Raw genomic sequence first — 26785 nt, 5'->3', positions numbered from 1 at the left:
CTGTAATGATTTTCCACTAAGTATTGTGGAGAGTTTCTTTTCTCTTCACAAAAAGATGGCTGCCAAAATAGCACTATTAACATGGATTTTTTGTCCTAAAATAATATAGAACTTAAAACATATACATCATTTAATATAATACAGCATTAAAAGTTGTTGAATACAATGTGTATTACACCTGTGAAGGAAATCTGTGTAATGCACTCAATACTTTACCATTCATGAACTGTTTAGTCTTATTCAGTGATGGAATATTTGGCATATTCAACTTCTGTTCACTAAATAGTTTGCTGCTCATGATTCTTAGCTACTAGTTGTAACAATCTTCTGATCAGTAGATTTTGATTTGTTGCGTTACTGATGTAACATTTATGTTCATTTTCAGGGCTATTTGAATTATTCAATACTGGACAAACCGTGTTTGGTATTTGGTTGTTCCAATTGGTAATTGGTAGACCCTGTATCTGGGAAATTAAAAATAAAGCTGACTGGAAGAAAGCTGTCAATACTCTTTCTGTGAGAGGGGAAACATGCCTAAATTCCAAGAAGTCCCAAAAAGTGATACGAACACTTCAGCAGCAACAGTTTGCACTGAGTCACTGATCGCAAGAAGATACCTGGTTAAGGAAAGGCTTGGTAGGGGCAGTTTTGGGATGGTTTACCTTGTACTGGACAAGAAATCCCGAAAAGGAGAAGAGCTGTAAGTTGAAGTTTTGTACTTTTAAAAAGTGGTGTGGTCACAGCACATGATCATTAGTTATAACTTTAACTTACTAAAATGTTATGCATGGGTGCTGGATAGCAAATGAATGAAAGTATGCTATATGTTCTCATGTGTGTGTAATTTCCCAGGAGATGGTATGGTTCTTTTTATTCCTGTTCCTTTCATATGTTGGAGCCCTCTTAAGATCAGCTTTTAAATGCTGAAAGATCAAAATGAAGGACATCACTAAGGTTAAAAAGAAAAGATTCATGTTGGATGGGTTTGATCCCAGATTCATCTTTGCTTCAACTAAGGAAGAATATTAGGTCTTTATTGGAGTAGACTGAAGTGGCATCCTCACGTATCCCTCAGTTGCCTCATTTATCATTTCCTTATGGCCTGTCCTCCTAAGTGATAGCTCATGTCAAAAAGGCATTCCCGATGTTATTTTTTTAATGAACTGACTGTACATTTTCTCATATGTGACGGGTTTAAGGCAGTGTGACATGGCAATGCAGCACATTGGTGCACCAATAGGTTTTGCCTGTTTGATTTTTCCCAATTCCTCCTCCCGCTTTGCTGAGCTTCCTATCTCAGTTGGAACACCGTGGGCAATAAAGTAGAGGCTGATATTCCCTGGAGGGGAGTGAAAATCTGAGGGACAATCTGGAATAATGTTGGTCACCTGTACTTTCAGCCTCGGGTGTTGCTATTTTTTTTAAATAACTAATGATATGGAGCAGATTATCAGCTTTGATACATAACCTAATAGCATTTAACACATTTCATACAGTATTAATAATTGACATTTCCACTCTGCTTCAGAACAGTATCCCTTGCAATAGCTGTGTGCCTGTGTCAGAAGATAATATAAAGAAAAAGTTCATTATAGAGCCTGCTTTCTACCATTAGCTGTTTCCAATTTTTTTGCTAAATATTAGGCTTTAGGGCATTTTTAAAGTAAGTAGATAAACTGTAGGTGGTGGCAGTAAGTTGAGTCCTGTAATAATGTAGCAATATCTTTTAAATTTAAATCCATTTAATAGGTAAATGGGGCTAGGCTTGTGACGAATAGACATTGAGGTAAAATGAATATGTTCATCACTTTTTAAATTTAAAAAATTCAGCAGAAGCTCTGTGGATATTTTAGGAATTCTGCTTTGTCATGTAGCGAGGAAATAGTCTCTGGTTTGTGGCAATTATCACTGTGCCAAGACACAAGTTCAGTTCCATAATATGTTACACTGAGTTAGCAGTCTTGGCTGTGCTGCCATGGAGACGCACCAAGGAGAGGCCAGTGGGTGACCAATTAGGGCAAGGGAAGAAAAAAAATCCTCATTTAAATATTCTATTCGTAATAAAATTGAGGTGATATTTGCCACATACCTGTTATGTAAGTACATTTTATAGGTCTTTTGTGTGCGAGAGATTTTTCTACATGAAAAGGCAATTAAAAAACTTGACTAATCTTCAAAGTTATTTACAGAGAATCAAATTACAGGAACTTCAGATCCTAACTATAAAATAATTCCTGGGTAAACAGAATCTTGCTATTGAAATGTTGGATTATGTTCATCTTAAAACAGGGTCACATGGATGCAGTACTTGAGAGTGACAAATGATTGTTTTAGGCTTGGAACCTGATCTGTTAGAAGGAATAGGCTGCAATGAGTTGAATGGTATATATTCACCGTTCCTTACTTTCATAGTATCATAGTATGGTACAGCGCAGGAGGAGGCCATTTGGCCCATCTAGCCTGTGCCAGCTCCTTGAAAGAGCTATCCAATTAGTCCCACTCCTCTGCTCTTTCCCTGTAGCCCTGTAAATTTTTTCCCTTCAAGTATTTATCCAATTCGCTTTTGAAAGTTATTATTGAATCTGATTCTACCACCCTTTCATGCAGTGCATTCCAGATCATAATAACTCGCTGTGTGTAAAAAAAATGTTTCCTCATGTCGCCTCTGGTTCTTTTGCCAATCACCTTAAATCTGTGTCCTCTGGTTACTGACCCTTCTGCCACTGGAAGTAGTTTATTCTTATTTACTCTATCAAAACCATTCATGATTTTGAACACCCCTATCAAATCTCCCCTTAACCTTCTCTGTTCTAAGGAGAACAACCCCAACTTCTCCAGTCTCGCCATATAACTGAAGTCCCTCATTCCTGGTATTATTCTAGTAAATGTTTTCTCACCCTCTCTAAGGCCTTGACATCCTTCCTAAAGAATTGAACACGATACTCCAGCTGAGTGTTTTATAAAGGTTTAGCAAAACTTCCCTGCTTTTGCACTCCCTGCCTCTTTTGTACTTTCTTGTGCTACCCTCTTCAAAAAAAAACTCCATCTATGTTTTGCTTCTTAATTGCGTCAGTAAGATTCATCTGCAGCAAAATCTACTTCAGCCAAAAAACAACTCTTTTTCTTTCCTCACCTCTAGTCATGTGTGAGCATAAAATGCTGTAATGAAGTTTTATTGTACTGACTGGCTGTTTGACTATGTGGAGATATCACAGTGGCAGCTGTTCCTGTTCTCGCCTGACATTCACACAAGCACTCTTTCCAACAGATGGCATTGAATAGCATTCAGGAGCAGGAACCTTGGCTGTGTTTTTTTTTCCTTTCCTGGACTCGGACACACAGGCCAATTGTAGCACACCACTATTTATGACAAAAATCACCCAATAGCACAGCCCAGAAATGGACCTGGGATCTTACTGGTCCGTATGATGTACTTTTCCACTGAGCAACTGGGACAATGATCAAACCTTTTTCTTTTGAGAAAATATACGCATATGTACGTTTCTCATGTACTCCTCTGCCATAGAACATTTGTCTCACTTGACCTTCCTTCTCAGTGGCTGTGGTTCATCCGTTCCATAAAGCTGTTTTATACTGTATTGTGCACATAATTGACTTAGTAGTTCTACACTGAGCTTAACATGTTACAGGCTACACAGGTTGCAAGCAATATCAGATTAAAGGAAACTCCAGGACAAATGTGGTATCTTTGAGTATTTGCTGAACAAAATATAATTATAGAAGGGGAAACGGAGGATTTCATTTAAAAAAAAATCCCTCTTCCTTTGTAATTGTAAACAATTTTACAACACCAAGTTATAGTCCAGCAATTTTATTTTAAATTCACAAGCTTTCGGAGACTTCCTCCTTCCTCAGGTAAATGTTCAGGATCTCCTTGAAGCCTACGCATTTATACATATAGAACAATACATGGTGTTTACAGACTGCCCCTGCAACTGCCCGTTGCCAAGGCAATCACCGTGTTCAGACAGAGAGGTGTCACCTGCAGAACCCCTGAATACACATTCAACAAAAAAACAAACAGGGAAAAAAAACAGAGAAGAAAAACAGAGAGAGGCAGAAACATCCGGAAGGCAGAGAGAGCCAGCAAATGACCCATTATATTAAAAACAGATAACATTTGTTCGCTGGTGGGGTAACGTGTAGCGTGACATGAACCCAAGATGGTTGAAACAGGCATAGAACTAGAGACAAAGACCCACCGCTCTGAGGCACAGGTAGCACAGAGTGATCGTGCCTCTGGATGACGAGAAATTATATTTCACAATAAATATATGTACATAAAGGTGTTATTTAAGAAGAATACGCAACACCATGTTCTTCTAAAGAAATTTGTCAACTCATTCCTGTGTTATTTGGGTTCCCTCATTGTGATTATAAACTGCCTATCCCTATATTCCTCACTGTGCGTCTTCAGTTGAATCCTGATAAACCAATGGCTAATTTGTCGAGAACCGTAGGGTGTCGATCTTCGTATCTGGTTTACTTTGGGCGGGCAGAGGGCGAGACGACCGATCAGTCTTTGTAATGGCTGATCTCCAGATTGGCAGTACCATTTTCACACTCTTTCCCAGGTGGGGCACTGATGTTTTAATATTCAGCCTTAATCTTCTATCTTCTCCTATTGTTTCACTAAAAGGAGCTGGAGTGGGTGCGGGGAGGCAGTGGGTGAGCACTGAAAATTTTTCTTAATTATAACATAAAACAAATTGTGATGGGGGTACAAATGTATGAGAGTAAGCTTGACATTACTCTGGATTATTCATTTCAGTATTGCTATAGATTGGATTGAAAATATTCAAATTATTTGTTTTTCCTTTGTGACAATTTTCCTATTATTGAAATGTTTGCAGATTGTTTTCCATATCTAGCACCGGATAAAGTTGTTGTAGGATATGGATCTTATGCCCAATGGCAACTCATCTTTGACTTGTTCAAATATATACATATTTTAATTTCTTTCCCTGGCAGCATGGTTGAGTGTTCAAATTTATTGCAGAGGGAATTGTGGATGTAAACCCATGTCCTACCACCTCATGATACATTATGTTAGTGCTGTGCTGTCATATTGTCTGCGGAGTCTCTGTTTTAAAGTGTCCACAATAGTTTCCTTGGAGCTGCTGGATTTTCCTTGCACTTCTGACAAGGTTGCAGCAGTGGAGCAGGAGCTGCTGCGAGGAAACTCATGACTTATATTGTTAACTAAAAAATGTATTGGGCACAGCGGTGGAGCCATGAAGTGGTAGGTGCCACAGTTTCTGATGCAAACTGTGCTATTGTGGGTAGGAACTGAGCTCAGTGCATCCCACCAGGAAGATGGTAAATTACAGGGAACATCCCTCAGGGTCTCACAAATCTTTTAGCAACCAACCATGAACAGCATTTGTGGGGATAAGGCAGCAGATCTTCAACTTGCCTTTTCTTTCATTGGAGAAGATGTGTGGCTCCGGATGACAACAAATGGTGGGGCAAGGAGGAAAGGAAATCAAACAGATTTTCAAGATTTGGGTGGTGCAGTGCATGGGAGCAGTGCTGTGAAGCATGAGGAGTGGTTCAAATCCTCCCAGTGCTGCTGGGTTTTGATATCAGCTGTACTGCTGAGAAGAGATCAGGTCCCTTCTCACAAGGGGTAAGGAGAGTTCACCCAGGCCATGGTTGCACACCTCCTTTGCATCTGCTGTACATTAGCATTTGTGGAACCCTGAGAGCAGACATCTCGCCCAGCTTCTTTGCTGCAGGTAGACTGGGGAGAAAACCCAAGGGGTTCAATGCTGCCACAAAAATTACCCCACTCCCTCCCCGAAAATGAACAAGAATTCTGAATTTGTACCAGCAGAGTAAACCTAGACATGCACAGGAAATGCCAGCCCTGGCTTAAGAACCTCTATTGTTCTGTTTTAGTAGGGATGTAGTGGGGCTTATTTATCCTGGATTTTTTTTTTGGTGCTCAATAAAATTTGTAGTAAAAATTGTAATTATCAGAATTGCATTTGCAGTTTGAGATTTTGTGTACTTCCTCAGAGCAGGCTGAGGAATTGCTGTTCTCAAGGTTAATTTTCATGAGAGATTTTTTGGAGATTAAAGAAAAGGTGCCTCCAGCACACGCCTATGGCCAGTTCTGGTACCAAATATAAGAGTATCCACAACTGGGTTCCAGAAGTTTAGATTTTGTGCTCTTTGGAGTGTTGAACCTAAACATTACAATTTTGAAGTGGTAGGCTAGCTGCAGTAGGAGAAAGCTGCTGTCAACCAAAATTTTTCTGAAAGTAAAAATTGGGTAAATACTATTCCTTTTGAGGCATGATTGAATTGAAAGCATAGATTGTTGTATATTGTCTTGATAAACCAAGAATAAACAGAAACGTTGACATACTTGCTTTTCATTCGTCTCCTTTAATGAACCACCCTGTTCTTAAGTTCACCGTGTTGTATGCAAATTCTTATTAACCCTTTCTTACTGCTATAAACAGTCATTTGATTCCTATTGAATTAATGACAATTTCTAAAATTTACAATGATAAAGTATTTTGGTGCTGCAACATGTTGCTACTGGTAAGATGCAGGTTTGTATCTGTGATTGTCCATTCAGTGAGTTTTCAGTCCTTCAGGAGAGGTGCAGAGTGGGACATCAGATAATCTCCTCAAAAGGAAGGAAGGAGGGAAATGAAAGAGTCCGTCACGCTCGGCCACACTTACTTACTTCCTTGCAGCTGGTACAAAAGGGATATTGTTTCAGACCTGGACCACGCCATTTTGTCTACTCTTTGGACCAATGAATGCAAAGAGAGGAGGAAAGTAAATGAAAATTAAGGATGTCATGGAATGGTGGGCTCTAGGTACAGTTTCAAGCTCTGCTGAGTTCCCATTTTTGGTCTCACTCTTGTGAAGAGACTTAAAGCAGAGGCCAGGGGGAGGCAGGAGGAGAGCGGGTGGGAGGATTTGTGGGTTTGAAACCCGGAAGGTAAGTGGGTGGGTTGCGATCTGTGATCACGATCTTAATGAGGCCAATTAATGACACTTCTGGGTTTCACCTGATTGACAGTTTGGCTGCCTGTCGGCAGTGAGTGGAAAGCACATTAGAGATGGGAGTGGGAGGGAGAGAGAGATCATCGAGTTTTGGGAAACATTGGAGATTGGGGGTGGGTGGGGGGGTGTCTTCCAGCTGACATTGGAGATGGGAGTGGGGGGGTGTCTTCCAGCTGACATCGGAGATCGCAGGCTCCAGGCAGAATCGGTTTTAAGATTTTTTATGTTTGTTAACTTTTTTTAGCATGGAAAATGTCATTTTATTTCATTTATTTATTGTATTATTCATGGATCCGGCCCTTCCCACCTGCTTTCACCTGACACGATTCGGAAGCGATGGGAAACCCAAACAGGTAAGGTTAAAATCATTTTAAGTGTCCAATACACAAAATGTAAAGTATCAAAATGTTAAGAATCTCAATTAGGCACATTGTCCCTTTAAGTATCGGCCTGCTGGGGCAGGATTTCCTGGTGACCACTGTGCACACGCGCACAGAGCTGCCTGGGTCTAATGCAAAAATATGCGGAATGGACCTGGGACGTCTGCCCGGTCCTAAAAACTTTGATTTTGTCTCCCCACGCGCCCCCCGCCCCCACCCCCCCCCGATCTTGGGGGCTAAAATCATGTCCAAGGTGTCTGTAATGGATGAGAGCAAAAACAATTGGGGAGTTATTGGCTGATCTCCAAGCATGCCTCATAGTGATCGGCTGAAGAGAGGCCATCGGCAGACCCCTGGGAATGAGTGGCCCGCAGGATCTGCAAGATTTAGGAGAAAGAAGGATAAAAAAGTTTTTTTTTAAAAAGCTGCTTATAGAAAGTTGCTGAATATTTGTAAGAGGTTTTTATAAAAGCTTGATGCACTTCCAAGACTTGAACAGATGTGATGAGTAGGAAGTTTCTGATTCTTTTGGTTGTAAATGTGTTAATTTCTTTGCTAATGCTGCTGCCATGTGTTTCTCACAAACATTTGTAATCTAACTTGGTTTTGATTTAAGTAGGTGACATTTGCCAAACATGACAATGTTTTTGAAGTGGATTTTTGTTTACTTTTCACCATTGGGATGATTCTCAGAGGGGAGATAGTGTGGTGAAAGTGTTGAGAGGAAGTTGGTAAATATTACAGTGACATCGGTTGTTATTCCATTCTCTTTATAATTAAACTCGGGAATGCTTGGATCTGGCATTTATTTTACAAATCATTTGAATATGTCCGCCACCTAGGGGTCCTTAACATTTTTAGAACAACCTTCTGATTTGGGAACTGAAAGTCTTTCTATATAGTTTTAGTTCCTGAATGGCAACTGAGAACAGAATAGAGATGGCTTGATATTTTGATTGTTAATGAGATGGAAGGAACATCTAAATAAACTTTATCTGCTGGTTTGTGTATCCTAATGGCTGTATGATGAGCACTGAACCTAAACTCTCCTCAGCTTAATTTGTTTAAAAATAACAAAGCACAGTTAGATTTTTGTTTTCTAATATTAACTGATTACACATCCATGGGAAAAGAGACGGGTTTAGTGGACCGATCCAATCTTTTTCCTTGGGGTGATTCTGCCAGGGCAGAAATATTTCCCTTGGTATTAAAGGTACCATTGAAAAGAAGGAGTGACTTTCTTTTACATAGAACTCTATGACATCTCTCAATGTCTCAAAGTGCTTTGCATACAATGAGTTACTTTGAAGTGCAATCACTGTTGTTTTGTAGGCAAATAGGACAGACCTTTTATGCACAGCAAGATCCAACAAACGGCAATGAGAATGGCCAGTTTATCTGCCAATTTGGTAATGGTTGAGGGAGGAATACTAGCCAGGACTCTGGGAAAACTTCCTGCTCTTCCAATAGTGCTATGGGATCTTTGATGTCCTCCTGAACCACTGAATCAGGCATTTGGGGCCTTAGTTTAACACCTTATCTAAGGGACAACATCTCCAGCAATGTACCATTTCCTCAGTGTCAGCTTAGATTATGAGCTGAAACTCTAGGGTGTGATATGCCCAATTATGCACAAATTTTAGTCAGTATCCTAAAAGATCAAGAGGGTTAGGACACTTCAGTATGTGTCATTACTTCTGAGCTATCCTAATGTACCTCATGCCAATATGGTATTTCTACCTGGTTTGAAACTGCTGGAGTCAGTATGATGCCACCAATTGACTGTCCAATACTTCCCTCAGGTGGACTACAGGAATCAGTACCATAGAATCATAGAAAATAGGAGCAAGAGTAGGCCATTCGGCCCTTCGGGCCTGCTCCGCCATTCAAAATGATCATGGCTGATCGTCTAACTCAGTACCCTGTTCCCGCTTTTCCCCCATATCCCTTGATCCCTTTAGCATTAAGAAATATATCTATTTCCTTCTTGAATATATTTAATGACTTGGCCTCCACTGCCTTCTATGGTAGAGAATTCCACAGGTTCACCACCCTCTGAATGAAGAAATTTCTCCTCATCTCGGTTCTAAATGGCATACCCCGTATCCTGAGACTGTGACCCCTGGTTCTGGACTCCCCAGCCATCGGGGACATCCTCCCTGCATCTAGTCTCTCTAGTCCTGTTAGAATTTTATATGTTTCGATAAGATAACCTCTCATTCTTCTAAACTCTAGTGAATATAGGCCTAGTCGACCCAATCTCTCCTCTTACGTCAGTCCTGCCATCCCAGGAATCAGTCTGGTAAACCTTTGTTGCACTCCCTCCATGGCAAGGACATCCTTCCTCTGATAAGGAGACCAAAACTGCACACAATACTCCAGATGTGGTCTCACCAAGCCCCTGTACAACTGCAGTAAGACATCCCTGTTCCTGTACTCAAATCCTCTTGCAATGAACGCCAACATACCATTCGCCTTCCTAACTGCTTGCTGCACCTGAATTCCCGCTTTCAGCGACTGGTTTACAAGGACACCCAGGTCTCGTTGCACCTCCCCTTTTCCCAATCTATCACCATTCAGATAATAATCTGTCTTTCTGTTTTTACAGCCAAAATGGATAACCTCACATTTATTCACGTTATACTGCATCTGCCATGTTCTTGCCCACTCACCTAACTTGTCTAAATCACATTGGAGCTTCTTTGCATCCTCCTCACAGCTCACATTCCACCCCAGCTTTGTGTCGTCTGCAAACTTGGAAATGTTACATTCAGTTCCGTCATCCAAATCATTGGTATATATTGTGAAAGCTGGGGCCCAAGCACTGATCCCTGCGGTATCCCACTAGTCACTGCCTGCCACCCGGGAAAAGACCCATTTATTCTTACTCTCTTCCTGTCTGTCAACCAATTCTCAATCCATGCCAGTATATTCCCCCCAATCCCATGTGCTTTAGTTTTGCACACTAACCTCTTGTGTGGGACCTTATCAAAAGCCTTCTGAAAATCCAAGTACACCACATCCATTGGTTCTCCCCTATCTATTCTACTGGTTACCTCCTCAAAAAACTCCAGTAGATTTGTTAAGCATGATTTCCCTTTCATAAACCCATGCTGACTTTGTCCAATCCCGTTAATGCCTTCCAAGTGTTCTGTTATCACATCCTTTATAATAGACTCTAGCATTTTCCCCACCACTGATGTTAGGCTAACTGGTCTGTAATTCCCCATTTTTTCTCTCCCTCCTTTTTTAAATAGTGGGGTTACATTTGCCACCCTCCAATCTGTTGGAACTGTTCCAGAGTCTATAGAATTTTGGAAGATGACCACCAATGCATCCACTACCTAGGAACTAAATGACACTCAAGGGTCTGGATGCTCGTTATATTATGAGGGGAGGAGGAAGTACTTACAGAATTGAATGGAAATCTGCTTGCGCCAATCACAGTTATCCACCAATAACACCACATTCCCACCTTTGAGCAAAGCACAGCTTTATCACAATGTTATCTGTATAGGTGTTTTGAGTCAAGGAATTGTTTTTAAAATGCTTTGCATAATTGAAGGTTAAAATATGGCTTTGATCAAGGCGAGTGTATTTGCCTTTTGTGATCCCTGAGTGTCAGACTGCCTGACCTTCTTCATCACTGATGAATCACAGTTTCCTCCACGTGAAAATCAAGAAGACCAAAACCATTGTGTTTAGCTGCATCCCTCCTCCCCAGTAACTCAGTCTGAACTATACGTGCAAAATCTTGGCACCCCATTTGACCATGAAATCTGTTTCAAACCCAACATTCAATCCATTACCAGGACTGTTCATTCCCATCTCTCCATAATTGCCTGCCTCCGCCTCTTCTTCAGCACCTCTGCAACCTTACCTGTGCTTTTGTCACCCCTAGACTCTATTTCCCTAATGTGCTCCTCACTGGCCGCCTATCCTCCACCTTCCACAAAGTCCAACTAGTTCAGAATGCAGCCACCCACATCCTATCTCACACTAAGTGCTGCTCACCCATCACATAAGAACGTAAGAAATAGGAGCAGGAGTAGGCTATACGGCCCCTTGAGCCTGCTCCGCCATTCAGTAAGATCATGGCTGATCTTCTACCTCAACTCCACTTTCCTGCCCTATCCCTTGATTCCCTTAGCGTCCAAAAATCTATCGATCTCAATCTTGAATATACTCAACAACTGAGCATCCACAGCCCTCTGGGTTAGAGAATTCCAAAGATTCACAACCCTCTGAGTGAATTTTTTTCCCCTCATCTCAGTCCTAAATGACAACCTCTTATCATGAGACTATGGCCCCTAGTTCTAGACTCTCCAGCCAGGAGAAACAGCCTCTCAGCATCTGCTCTGTCAAGCTCTCTAAGAATTTTATACATGTTAATCAGATTACTTCTCATTCTTCTAAACTCCAGAGAATATAGGCCCATTTTACTCAATCTCTCCTCATAGGACAACCCTCTCGTCCCAAGAATCAATCTAGTGAACCTTTGTTGCACCCCCTCTAATATCCTTCCTTAGGTGAGGAGACCAAAACTGTACACAGTACTCCAGGTGTGGTCTCACCAGAGCCCTATATAATTGCAGCAAGACCTCCTTACTCTTATACTCCACCCCCCTTACAATAAAGGCTAACATACCATTTGCCTTAATAATTGCTTGCTGTACCTGCATGTTAACTTAGTGATTCGTGTACAAGGACACCCAAATCCCTCTGAATACCAACCTTTCTTAGTCTCTCACCTTTTCTATTCTTCCTACCAAAGTGGGTAATTTCACACTTCCCCACATTATACTCCATCTGCCACCTTTTCATCCACTCACTTAACCTGTCTATATCTCTTTGCATCCTCCTCACAGCTTACTTTCCCACCGAGCTTTGTATTGTCAGAAAACTTGGATCCATTACACTCAGTCCCCTCATCTAAGTCATTGATATATATATTGTAAACAGCTGAGGCCCAAGCACTGATCCTTGCAGCACTCCACTCGTTACAACCTGCCAACCCAAAAATGACCGATTTATTTCTACTCTCTGTTTTCTGTCCATTAACCAATCCTCAATCCATGCTAATCTATTGCCCCAAATCCCATGAGCAATAATCTTGGGTAACAACCTCTTGTGTGGCTCCTTATCAAATGTCTTTTGAAAATCCAAAGATACTGCACCCACTGGTTCCTTCTTATCTACCCTGATAGTTATACCCTCAAAAAACTCTAATAGATTTGTCAAACATGATTTCCCTTTCATAAAACCATGTTGACTTTGCCTAATCATAATATGATTTTCTAAGTGCCCTGTTACCACGTCCTTAATAATTGATTCTAGCATTTTTCCTACTACTGATGTTAGGCTAACTGGCCTACATTAGTTCCCAGTGCATTAAATTTAAAGTCCTAATTTTCAAATTCCTACATTGTCTCTCTGCAATTTCCTCTAGCCTCCTATTCTGACTTGATACCCATTGGTCCTCTAACTCTGGCCTTTGTTGCATCACCAGCCACCCACCCCCCCAACCCCGCTATTGGTGGCAGAACCTTTAGCTGCCTCAGCCCCATCCCGTACAACTCCTTCCGTAAACCCCTCTGCCTCTCTACTTTCCTCTCTCCTTCAAAAATCTTCTCAAAACCCATCTGTTCCTCTAAACGTTTGGTCACCTTCCCTCTCCCACCATCTTTCCCTCCATGGCTTGGCTTCTGCTCCATTTTCTATTCCTATTTATTTTTTTCTTCACCATCTTGGTACTATTTTTTTTACTTTAAACGTGCTGTATAAATGCAATATGCTATTAATCACAAGGTTCTCAATCTTGCACATGCACTCCATAGAAGAGAGAGGTTGAATCACCACAGGTGCAAAATGATTTAGAAACCAATGCAAAAGCTTTTTCTTTAGTGAAAAAGCCTCTTTTCAAGGCTCTTTGGTATGATTTTGTATTTTCTAGGCAGTGTATAAATGAAGCGTACAAGGTATTTTGTCACAATTTCCAGTTAGAGGGAGTATCCTGTGGTCATGAAGAGGTGTTATTGGCTGCATCTGTTATGTACCAGTGTCTCCTCAACTATGTTTTGTAGCACAAATTGGGTAGCTGGCCTCCATTTAATTGAAAAATATACTATTGCCTCAGGCTAAAGTGTAATACAAATGGTGTAGGCAGCAAAACAGAATTGAAGTTTAAAGCAAAAAGACCTATTGACATGGTTTATGCTGGTTTAGATAAAGCGGGAAATCAGGGTTACTTGATAGAAGATTACAATCACTATCAGTGTTTCTACTTTTGAAAATCATAGTTTTGATTTGGAGCCTGTGATTCCGGTTCATGCCACAAATGATTAACGTCCACAGACCTTTTCCACTTATCACATTGCTGCAGCGACACATAAATTGTACAAAAGAATGATTGAAGTATATTTCCATATGTTGACTGTTGTCAGACTGTATTTGCAAAACTCTTAGCCTTAACCATGACTTTTTCAGTTGCGGTGCATCAAATAGCAGACCAGTCGCATGAAACTGTGGCAATACATTGGATTCTGGTAAAATACAGTGTGAATTATGCGAGAGATGCTAGGTCTGATCAGGAGCAGAGGGGTTCAGGTACAGTGATTAGGTTTAGATCAATGACAATCAAACTGAAACTAAATTGTTTCAGCATGACCCTGAGCTTCCGGTCACTTGCCAGCTTATATCTCTGTCCCAATCCCACTCTGACCTCTCTGTCCTTGGCCTCCTACACGGTTCCAATGAAGTTTAAAGCAAACTCGAGGAACAGCACCTTATCTTTCTATCAGGCACTTTAGGCACTTTACAGCCGTCCGGCCTTAACGTTGAGTTTAACACGTTAACCACCGCTCCCATTTTCTCTCAGACAGCAGGTGCTGGTAATGGAGGATCGATACACCAGAGCCACTGGGAGCGGAGGAGGTGTGGAAAGAGATTGATTAAGAGGGGAAAAATAGAGTATAGAGTAAACTAGCAGGGAACATAAAAACTGACTAAAAGCTTCTATAAATATGTCAAGAGAAAAAGATTAGTGAAGACAAATGTAGGTCCCTTACAGTCAGAAATGGGGGAAATTATAATGGGGAACAAAGAAATGGCAGAACAATACTTTGGTTCTGTCTTCACAAAGGAGGACACAAATAACTTCCCGAAAATGTTAGGGAACCGAGGGTCTAGTGAGAGGGAGGAACTGAAGGAAATCAGTATTAGTAAAAAAATAGTGCTAGGGAAATTAATGAGGCTAAAGGCTGACGAATCCCCAGGGCCTGATAATCTACATCCCAGAGCACTTAAGGAAGTGGCCCTGGAAATAGTGGATGCATTGGTGATCATCTTTCAAAATTCTATAGACTCTGGAACAGTTCCGACAGATTGGAGGGTGGCAAATGTAACCCCACTATTTAAAAAAGGAGGGAGAGATAAAACAGGGAATTACAGACCAGTTAGCCTATCATCAGCAATGGGGAAAATGCTAGAGTCTATTATAAAGGATGTGATAACAGAACCACTTGGAAGGCATTAATGGGATTGTACAAAGTCAGCATGGGTTTATGAAAGGGAAATCATGCTTAACAAATCTACTGGAGTTTTTTGAAGAGGTAACTAGTAGAATAGATAGGGGAGAACCAGTGGATGTGATGTATTTGGATTTTCAGAAGGCTTTTGATAAGGTCCCACACAAGAGGTTAGTGTGCAAAATTAAAGCACATGGGATTGGGGGGAATATACTGGCAAGGATTGAGAATTAGTTGACAGACAGGAAACAGAGAGTAGGAATAAACGGGTCTTTTTCCAGGTGGCAGGCAGTGACTAGTGGGATACCGCAGGGATCAGTGCTGGGGCCCCAGCTATTCACAATATATATCAATGATTTGGATGAGGGAACTGAATGTAACATTTCCAAGTTTGCAGACGACACAAAGCTGGGGTGGAATGTGAGCTGTGAGGAGGATGCAAAGAAGCTCCAATGTGATTTAGACAAGTTGGGTGAGTGGGCAAGATCATGGCAGATGCAGTATAACGTGGATAAATGTGAGGTTATCCACTTTGGTTGTAAAAACAGAAAGACAGATTATTATCTGAATGGTGATAGATTCTGCTGTAACTATTTACACGTCCTCTGGACCCATCTTTTGTTTCTTTACTTGTCCCATTACACTTTCCTTGCCTTGCCCCATCATCCCTTTTTTCATTTAATCACTCCTGCCCTCCACTCTATCACAGACCTTCCCTTTTGTTCTTTCCTCTCCCCCCGCCCCCCCACCCCCTCGTACTTGCTTATAAACTGTTAATCTTTAACATCTTCCAGTTCTGATGAAAGGTCGTCAACCTGAAACGTTAACTCTGTTTCTTTCTCCACAGATGCTGCCTGACCTGCTGAGTGCTTTCAGCATTTTCTGATTTTATTTCTAACGTTATAATACATGAGTATCTTTGCACGTGTTGTTCAGTCAGGGCTGCCCATTGGATCAATATTGTATCCAGTGAGTCTCTGTTGTGTATCACCGTTATAATTGTAGAGTTTATTATTGGGCATATGCTTGTCTTTATTTTTGTTGAACACCTACAGCTAATTGTAAGCACCTCCATGCCATTACATGTTACAAAGCAGAGTTGTAAAACAATTACATTTATTAATCCTGCTGGAAAATGTACTGGTTGGACTTTGTCTTCATTTTTTTTAATGTATTCGTGGGATGTGTGCATCACTGGCAAGGCTGGCATTTATTGCCCATCCATAGTTGCCCTGAGAAGGCGGTGGTGGGCATTTTGGAACCACTACAATCTGTGTGGTATTCTTTGTAGTGGTTTGATACAACTGAGTGGTTTGCTAAGCCACTTCAGAGGGCAGTTAAGAGACAACCACATTGGTGTGGGACTGGATTCAGGTAACGACGGCAGTTTTCCTTCCGTAAAGGACACTAGTGAACCAGTTGTTTTTTTACACAACCTGACAGTTTTGTACTGTTACCAGATTTTCATTTCCAGATTTTTTGAACTGAATTCAAATGATCAAACTGTACTTTAAAGCAAACAGCAAAGTTATGAGCACTAACAATAAAGGTACCATTTAATATTGCAGTCTCTGACCCAGTTTAGTTGCTTCAGGCTCCACCAAAGCCCACAGGTATCGAGATTGAGGGGAGGGGGTGGGGGAAATGAGCGATAGAATGCAGTAATGAGACTGTAGTAGGTGGTAATTGAGGACAGCAATTTGATTTAAGGACTCAAGCTGCTTGTCCTCAGTCACAATCTACTTAATTCCTGTGTCCATCAGTAACTTCAGTTACACTCAACTATATACTTGTGCTGTCAGAAGTTTTATTTTAATCTAACCTGAGCAATTTTGTATTTTAAATTCCCCAAAACAAGACACATGGTTTAAACATGGACATTAATCTAAGATATTATTTGTGCATTATAAATGTAGACCACTCACATATTTAGTTTTCAAGAAGGAAGAGCAAAAAACAACTTCAATTATGTTTGAAAGGTTTCTCTGTAGATATCTGTGTAATTCCACTTTGAGTAAGGAGCAAGTTAAATGGATTCCTTCGGGACTCTTAATTGTTTGGAATTAAATTGTTTAAAGGCTCATTTCAGACTGCACTTTATTCATTTTTTTGGTCTCTACTGAACATTTCCTAAAAGCTGCCAACTATTCACCAAGAGACATTGGGCGCTAAATTGGTCCGTGTAGCACCCTTTGTTTCAGCATAACACGGCCTCTCTGACATCCAAGATGGTGTCTTGGATGCGCATGCACACTTGCAGCGTGACCTGTGCCGGACGCCATCTTGATATAGGAATTAGCGCAGGCGCAGATAACGAATGCTGGAATCATGTAAAATAGGGAGAAAATGGCCTCCATCAGTGTGCAATGCTGATTTAAAGTAATAGATCCTAAAATGGTGTCTAACATTCAACTCTACGCACAGTCTTAACCCGACCATCTGAACGTGTCTTAGAGTGCCTGGAGGACCCCAACCAGCGCTATTTAAAGGGACCATGCATGATTTACAGGTTAGTGGCTGGATTATTGCTTCTGGCCGCCAAGACATTTGTAACTGTTTTTGGAGGTCTCCTAGACTTGAATACTAGGACGTGGGGACATAGCCTAACATTTAGAGCCAGGACGTGCAGGAGTGAAGTTAGGAAATGCTTCTACACACAGGGTGGGAGACATTTGGAACCCTCTTCTGCAGTTGGCAGTTAATGCTAGCTCACTTGTGAAAGTTAAATCTGACATTGATAGATTTCTGCGAACCAAGGGTATTAAGGGATATGGGGATGAGGTGAGTATATGGAGTTAGGTCACAGGTCCACTATGATCTCATTGAATGGTGGAACAGGCTCGAGGAGCTAAATGCCACTGCCATTTGCTGCCTCCTGATATACGCCACCTTCTCCTGCAAGAGAGCGGACATGTGTTGAGTGATGTGCCTCTCACGGTTGAATAGCTAGTGTGTGTGTGGCCTGTGAGTTATGGGTGGGCAGCTTGAAACAGTGGTAATGTATAAGGGTGAGAGGAAGCATCTGGTTGTAAGAGTTGAGTACTGATGGAAAGATTTTGTTGGTATGTGGGTGATGGGGGTGTGTAGTGCGTGGTGCAGTTGGTAGGAGATGCCACTTGACAGTTGACCTCACTCACCTTGACCACTCATGTCAAAGCATTGAACTTCTTCCTGCACTGCATCCATGTTCATGATGCTGTGCACCTGGCATTGACTTCGTCCCCCGCTGCCTCCCACTGCCTTTTGGGTACATGTCTGGAGGGCCTCTTGCCCCCCATGCACCCCCCCCCCTGGCGGATATAGGGCGTCCCTCCTTCTGTCCACCTCTTGCACCAAGGTCTCTAGTGCATCAGTAGAGAACCTTGGTGCACTCACTCTCGCAGGCCTGGTACCAATTCAGATCGGCAGGTTGGTGAGTCTGGTATGTAGATTGGAGGTTGTGGGATTTAGTAGTGCGCAACCTTTATTCAATGTTTTAACATAACTCATCAGTGTGTAAACATAGGGATGGGACCTGCATTTGTGTTTTACGTGTGCTATGTCAAATCTCCGTTCAGACTCCACGCAGACAGTAGACTGTTATTTTCAGCAAATAACAGGTTCTAGCTACCTTTCAAGAGATTTCTAAGAAACATCCTCCCTTTAAGCGATTGAACTCCCCCTCGTGGTGGAAAGTGTGAATTGCATTGATTCCACATACAAGGCCCGGAACGGAACGCTGATTGCAGGTGAGTCCTCTGGTGGGCCAAAACTTGCGTCCTGCCTGCGCAGGGGTCATTGGGTGCGGGGTAATAGCACATCACACTACCTATGCCTAAAAACGGCCCCTATCCAATTTTGTCCCCATTTTCTCTAAAGCAAAAAATAAATGCACTGATACAATTGTGATTAACTTTTTAACAGACACTCATCAGTGATGCTAATGATAAGGCAGAGGCTAATAGTAAACAAGATTGGCTGTGTGCCAATTTACAGAATAATTGTGAATACCATTTTTCAGGATGGATATTAATTGAACCAGTTTTTACACTGTGACTCTACAAATTATTATTGCCTGGCGTTGCATTGCCCAAGGTATTGTTCATTTTCATTAAATAAGTAAGTGTATTAAATAATATCAGTTTAATGAAAACTTTTTGGATGTTGTGTGATTTCTTTTATTCGTTCATGGGATGTGGGCGTTGCTGGCAAGGCCAGCATTTATTGCCCGTCCCTAGTTGCCTTTGAGAAGGTGGTGGTGAGCTGCCTTCTTAGCATAACCAGAAAGAATCATACTATTACCATGATGAGAGAACTATAATGAAATTCAAATGTTGGATTCCACTGTAGGGTTGAATATAATTTTTGTATTGAAGTGTGCTTTTGAGTCATTATAAAGCCTGATTTATTGAATATTCATAAGAAATTGAACCACATGAACACATCTAAGAATACTTAGAGGAAGGGAAGCGTAAGAGAAGTAATTTTGTTAAAAGCACTTTCCCTTCATATGCTGGAAAAAAAAGATTTATTTTTCATCCTCACAGAAACCTGCCATGTCAGGTCTCTTTACCTCCAAGAGCTTGAGTGATGTCATTGATGAGGAGAAGCCCATTGCATCCCACACCAACCCCATTGATTGTAATAGGGTTATTGGAGCCACCGACTCCCAAGAAATGCACTCCCAGCTGGGCATATAGCTCATCAGTCAGAACAAACCATTTTCAAATCAGAAGCAATTTGAATATATCTGCAATATTCAAGTGTGTTGATGGAAATTAGGCACGAGTGAAATCTTGTTGAATATAATCACAGTTAATTTGGATTTATTCAGGAAAACTAGACATTTTGGCCCAATTAGATTTAGATGTGATGTTGCTTTGAGACAGACGTACGAAGTATGGGCCATACGGAGCCACGGCGCTCTGGATGTCTAGTTCATGAAGTCCTTGTGACTTGACCTCCTCCAGTCTATTTCTGAAACTGAGCAGTAAATTTAAACAATTAGTTGGTAATTTAGCCTGGGGATGGGGGAGAGTGTTTTTCATTTTCCCCATTAATTCTTAAATCTGTGACTTTGATCAGGATGGGGAGTGCTTTTAATTCTGTGGGGCTCCATGTATGCAACCAAGTGGCCAATCAAGATAAGTTTGGGCACCCTGGTTTATGGTACACCTGTGCAATCTTTACAAACAAGTTTCCCTAACAGTTTGCTTAGGCTCTTTCTTAACTTCAAGCACTGTTCATATTCTCGTCACTTCAAACGAAGGTCCTGAAATTACACTGGGACAATAGAGGAGAAACCCCTAGCAGGATCGTCTGAAATTTTCCTCTGTTTAAAATAAATGCATTAGCACCTCTCCTAAACTAGCAGACAGAAAATTTGCAGGCAAATCATTAATTATTCATCTGCAACTATTTGATAGGGTAAGCCAATTCAATAAATCTGGTAATCCGTGGGCTGACACAGAAAAAATGAATATGAAAACTGCCGGATTGTTGTAAAAACCTACCTGGTTTACTAATGTCCTACCACGCAACGCCTACCTGATTTGTCCTATTTATGACTACAGTCTAACACTATGTGGTTGACACTTAATGCCCTCAGAGATGGGCAACAAATGTTACCTTGTCAGTGTCACAAAAGTCCCAAGATCAAAATATTAAAACATTAATTCAAATGATGTCAGTGAGAACTGTTGCTTTTAATTTAATCTTTTAATTTAAAATTAAATTACTACCCTGCATATTCCTAAATTCCATTTATGCCTCCATCTTGTTTGCCAGCCACCTGCTATATGCATTCCTCCTTGTAACCTCACTGCATTGATTTTCTCAGCCCTCTACCTGAATTCAATGATGGTCGAGATGTAATGGTGAATCTTTTTAAAACCTTAGTAAGACCATAGTTTGAGTACTGTGTGCAGTATTGGGTTCTACACTACAGGAAGGATGGTGAGGCAATAGAGAGGTTAACAACACAGATTCTCTTGGATGCTGCCTGGTATGAGGAAATATAAATGCGAAGAAAGACTTGAAAAATAGGGGCTGTTTACATTAGAACAGAGGAGATTGTGGGATTATTTGATAGAAGGGTTTAAAATTATGAAGGCATAGGACAGACTAGATAGAAATGGACTGTTTTCTCTGGTTGAAGGGTCGAGAATGAGGGAACATAGATATAAGACTAACTGTAAGAGATTCAAGACAGACAGCAGGATAAATGTTTTTACACAGAGGGTTGTGAGGCTGTGGACTGCACTATGAGTTGGTGATTGACGCAGAGATCATGTTAACATTTAAGAATAGGTTAGATAGGTAGTTGAAAGAGTGGGGGATAAAGGAATATGGGAACAGGGCAGGCACATGTGATTGGAACTACTGCTCGTGTGGTCACGATGCGGACACGATGGGCCGAATGGCCTCCTTCTGTGCCTTAAATTTTCTATGATTCTATGGAGGGCAGCGCGGACTGGTTAGGCCAGCGACCTGTTTCTATGTGCAATGCAACATTGCCCAACCCAGTAGTGGCCTTAGAAGTGTTAGCTGAAAAATGCATGATGGAAGCATCTGGTTTCTGATGGCTTCACTCCCTCGTGACTGAGATGGGGAGCTTACAGTCTATGTTGATATTTTTCTCTACGTTAACTACTTTCCTGCTTGCTTCTCACACCCTTTTAATATTCCTCTTTTTCAAGCAACTATTCCCTTTAACAGAATATACCAACTTTTCTTCAACAACAATTTGTGGCAGAGAATTCCAAGTTCTAACCACCCTATGTGTAAAGATTTTTTTCCAACCTCCCCTTTAATTTTTTTTCTGATTATCTTAAATTTGTCCCCTCTCATTGCCCCTTTTGGCTAATTTTCTCTCACAGTCACTTTCTATTCTTCCATTTTTTTTTAGTTTTCCTGTCTATTCTTTATATTTTCCTAGCTTTCCATTTTCATTCCTAGCCCTTTAAGCACCAATGCTTCTCTTTTTAGTTTCAAATTTGATCTAATTTTTCTGTTTTTTTATGGAAACTCAACCTTTGATATAATTCCTTTTTTTGCCATAGTGGAATCTACTTGATTTGTACCCTTTCTGTCTCCTGTTTAAATATTTCCCTGTACTGATCTACCATCTTTTGTTTCTATTAATCTTTTTTATTTTGCTTAAATTTGTTTTTTTTTAGTCAACTACTCTTCTCTACTTTTTCTATTCTTACACTGAACTGAATTAGCTTGTGGTTGCTAATTTCCAAATGTTCCCCCGCCCTCTCTTAGGTCACCTACTTAATCTGCGTCACTGATATGTGAGAAATTGTGGGTGTGAACCTATAGCCCGCCATACTTGTCAGTTCTTCTTATACCACCCTTCTTAATGTCATATTCACAATGAGTGCAACATAGAATATGGTCCTGACAGAAAGGTCTTACCGAGGAAGGAAAGATAATGGCCCAGATTTTGTCCCATTAGTTAAACTTTTTCACTCACCCTCCAACTCGAAAATGTTTTACCCTGCAAGTTGCTGAAAGTGCGAGGTCAACTGGGATCTTGGTGAACGACGGGACCAACAGTCTGTATCCTTAACCAATGAGATTTAAAGGTTGAGAAAGAAACAGAGGAAAGATGGAGAAGGAAATAGGATGAATTTGAGTCAAATCTGGTACAGAAAGAGAAATAAAGAGAGGGAAAGAAAGATTGGATTAAGAGAGAGAGAGAGAGAAAAGAGACAGAAATGAAAAGTAAGATTTAAAAAAAAATTAAATGTTGAGAACCTCTGAGAACAATTTACTACCTGTAGGAATGAGACTCCACGGTTTCAATTGTTCTCTTTCTGGGCCGGAGAAGTTAATTGGAATTGCAGGAATGTAAATCTCTTCATTAAAAAGGTACTTACACTGTTAAGTACTAGCCCAAACTTTCTGTAGTGAGTTTAATTGGCATTTAATGTGCAAATGCAGCAATTTCTTGAAACTCACCGGGAGGGTGAGCTGCCGTTTTTGCCAGGCTAATGGCGGAGTGGCGCAAATCATCCAGCAACTTGTGGCAATTTGCAATTCACGGGGTATCTCTTCCTCACCACGAGTTGCTGGATGATTTGCGCCACTCCGCCATTAGCCTCGCAAAAACGGCAGCTCACCCTCCCGGTGAGTTTCAAGAAATTGCTGCATTTGCACATTAAATGCCAATTAAAATCATCCAGCAACTTGTGGCAATTTGCAATTCACGGGGTATCTCTTCCTCACCACGAGTTGCTGGATGATTTACACATTAATAATGGCGTGCGTCATTAAAATCGCCGTTATTTTGGCAGCAAAATCTGGGCCTATGATTAATGTATGAAGAGAGCATATAAAATTGAGTGAAAGAAATTAGTGTAATGGAGAAATATGACCTTGAGAGAAATATCTCTGACCGGTTATACTGTTTGTAATTTGGCAATACCGCAGTCCCCTTTTCAGCCTTGATGTTTGCAGAGCATGACTATAGCACCACAAGTGACAGCCATTAGCACAATATATTAGCCACCTTTAGACACTGTAATTGGTGTATAACTTATGGCTTTGGCAGTAGTAGAGGCGAGTACAATTTTGTCTTTTAAAAAGCATTTGGACAGTTACATGGGTAAGATGGGTATAGAGGGATATGGGCCAAGTGCAGGCAATTGGGACTAGCTTAGTGGTATAAACTGGGCGACATGGACATGTTGGGCCGAAGGGCCTGTTTCCATGTTGTAACTTCTATGATTCTATGAAATATATTTGCAAAGCCTGTTGGGATCATTACAGATTTATTAAATCTTTTGTGCTTTTGATATTCACAAGCCTATAGCGAAGGTGTACTTCCTGGTCAGTTATTAATTGTGCTGCTCCTGTAGATTTTGATGAGAGAAGGAGATATTGCTATGGCATAGTACATTGGAGAATGTTGGCTCACATCTGTGTTTCTTCCACACAATAGGCTTCCAATCTGAACCAAACTGATGGGGGAAGATATAGTGATCAAAGGCAATGTGATCTCAGGGCAAAGAGGGAAAATAAAATGGCTTGTCACTCTGGGTAGCTCTTGTGCACACTTAATAACCTCAGGATGGATATAGCCTGGGTAACAGTGGTGGGGGGGAGGGGAAGAGAAAGGAAGTGCTGCATAGTAAATTACTTGGGTAGCTCAGCCAATTGTGGAATGACCTCTTTGGGGGTCAGGATTAACTGTGATCTGCCTTTGTTTCCAGAATACTGTACAGTGAAATAATCAATCCACTTTGTGTCGACTATCACATCTTTAAAACATCATGTGACTGCCATATATGCATAAACAACTATTTCTCACACTCTTGGGAGTTGTTATTTCTGACAATTAATTACCTGGATGACTATCTTTTTTTAACTTGAGATTTAATTGCATTAGGCCACATATCTAAACATTAGATTGATTAGATGTTCTTATTGCAAACTGACAAACATGAATGTGGGTTTTAATAGCAAGAGAACTTTTATCTTTCCATTACTGTCTTATGATTTCCTTTACTAATTGAACATGGCTGTCTATCATCAGTAGTTTCATTTTTCTTGAGAAAATTTTGTCAACGTCCGCTTGGCTGAATTGGTAGCACTCTCACTTCTGAGTCAGTAGATCATGAGATTAATTCCTACAACATCATCTCATTTTTAGGTACGCCTGGTGCTGCTCCTGGCATGCTCTTCTACACTCCTCACTGAACCAGGGTTGATCCCCTGGCTTGTTGGTAATGGTAGAGTGAGGGATATGCTGGGTCATGAGGTTACAGATTGTGGTGGAATACAATCCTGCTGCTTCTGTTGGCCCACAGCGCCTCATGGATGCCCAGTTTTGAGCTGCTAGATCTGTTCTGAATCTATCCCATTTCGCACTGTGGTAGTGCCACACAACACGATAGACAGTGTCCTCAGTGTGAAGATGGGACTTCGTCTCCACAAGGACTGCGCGGTGGTCACTCCTACCAATACTGTCATGGATAGATGCATCTTCGACAGGTAGATTGGTGAGGACGAGGTCAAGTAGGTTTTTCCCTTCTGTTGGTTCTCTCATCACCTGCTGCAGCCCCAGTCTGGCAGCCATGTCCTTCAGGACTCGGCCAGCTCAGTCAGTTGTGGTGCTACCGAGCCACTCTTGGTGATGGACATTGAAGTCCCCCACCCAGAGTACATTCTGAACCTTTGCTACCCACCATGCTTCCTCCAAGTGGTGCTCAACATGGAGGAGTACTGAGAAGTATAGCAAGATTTGCTCCTGATGAGAATGTGGATGAGGGTTTCAGCTGTCATAGGGGTGTAGGCAGCAGATGTCCTCAAGTTGGGAGTATGAGGGCTGATTTTAACTTTTGCCTGTGGTGGTAAATGGGGAGTATAGGATCGGCCGCCCATTATACACGCTGCCCAATTTTCCTTTGAAGTCAGCGGAAAGGAAAATTTCCGCAACCGCCCGTTTTCTGCCAACGCCGAGAGTTAACATCAGCCCTAAGGAGTCTTGGCGGAGGACAAGATGTGGGGTTTGAAGCTGAGGCGAGGGTTCAACAGGATACTGAGGTTGCACTGTGTGGGGTTCAGTCTGAGTTGACAGGCAGGATGAAGTTATGGAATCAGACAGGTAATGGAGGCATACTCGTTACAAGGAAGAAAACAAATCCATGGTGAGTGTGGATCAACCATGCTGGTGCGGAACAGTGTTTGCTTATATGTTTCCGGCACCAAGGAAATGTAACTCTTGTTTCAGGGTATTGAGTAGGTTATTCTGTAATTTGTGAATTCTACCTCCTGGGGGCACTTGTGTTGCATCGTTTGCTGTTTCTGAACTCTTACCAGTCGTGTTGAGTTTTACAGTATCAAATATTATCATACGTGTTCAAGTCAGTAATAATCCAGTGAAGTGACACCTTAGAATTTAGTAGAGACGTTTAAAACTTTTGGCTGTGTAAAAATTGTACAGCAATGGCAAGTTATAGGCATTTCATACTGTGGACTTGCACCTACTTAGAACTGGGTTGAAAGTGCCAAATTCATTTTACTCAGGAGCCTTACATACAGTCATCTTGTTGATTTTGGTTGGATGTAAACCCAGGTCCAGAGTGAAAAGGTGATGTTGTAAAGCACTTGGGTCAGTCAGATTCCCCTTATAATAGGGGTGTATGTGAAACTGCCCATTTGTTTACATTTTCTTTATATCTTGAGTTACTTTGACTGCTAATCTATGATAGGTATTTTTCAAACCCTGCCCCCCCCCAACCCCAGCCCTGTGTTTCTCTGCTTCGTGTTTGCATTTTTCTTTCCCTCTTCGTTCCTTATTTGTTAAATGTTGGTGATTAATAATGAATTAATGCCTTCTTTCTTGTCAAAAAGAATCACTCGGGTTGCTGGGTGGCTCAGGTAATTAGGGCAGTGAGCAACAAAGATTTGTCTTGGGGAAAATGTTCACAAGGTCACGGATGGTGCGAAGATTTGTGTGGGTGTTAGGACCTTAGATGAGAAAAATAGATTAAAAGCAGAGCTAGATCTGATGAGGGAATGGGCCCTTGTCATTTAATTTAGATAAACGTAGTGTTATGCACGCTCTTAATGCCGAACATTTGTACACCATGCAGGGTTGCAAAATTAAGGCTGTTGAGCAGGAGAACGACCTAGATGTCATAGTATATGAATCTCTGAAGGTTCATGACCAGTGCCACAAGGCTATTATGAAAGCAAATAGCGTGCTAGGATATATTGCCAGGATGATTAAATACGAAACAAAGAAATGTCATACTGTCCTTGTATAAGACCTTAGTTAATCTGTGTCCAGTTTTGTTCCCCTCACCTGTTGTGTGATTTAGAGGCCCTGGGAAAGGTTCA

At 41.3% G+C, this 26785-nt stretch overlaps 1 protein-coding gene across 1 annotated transcript in view; it reads left to right on the top strand.

The window, feature by feature from the left end:
• The first annotated feature begins 391 nt into the window (after nt 1-391).
• nek11 (NIMA-related kinase 11) overlaps nt 392-26785 on the top strand; it is a 385456-nt gene continuing 359062 nt past the window's right edge. The window contains exon 1 of the mRNA XM_067997717.1: nt 392-700. Coding sequence (XP_067853818.1) covers nt 531-700 — 170 coding nt within the window. The 5' untranslated portion in view covers nt 392-530. The remainder of the gene's footprint in view (nt 701-26785) is intronic.

The sequence above is a fragment of the Heptranchias perlo genome, chromosome 2, assembly GCF_035084215.1.
Source record: "Heptranchias perlo isolate sHepPer1 chromosome 2, sHepPer1.hap1, whole genome shotgun sequence".
NCBI classification, from domain to species: domain Eukaryota; kingdom Metazoa; phylum Chordata; class Chondrichthyes; order Hexanchiformes; family Hexanchidae; genus Heptranchias; species Heptranchias perlo.
Note: the sequence above shows the minus strand (reverse complement) of the source record. Positions and strands in the feature narration are given on the sequence as shown.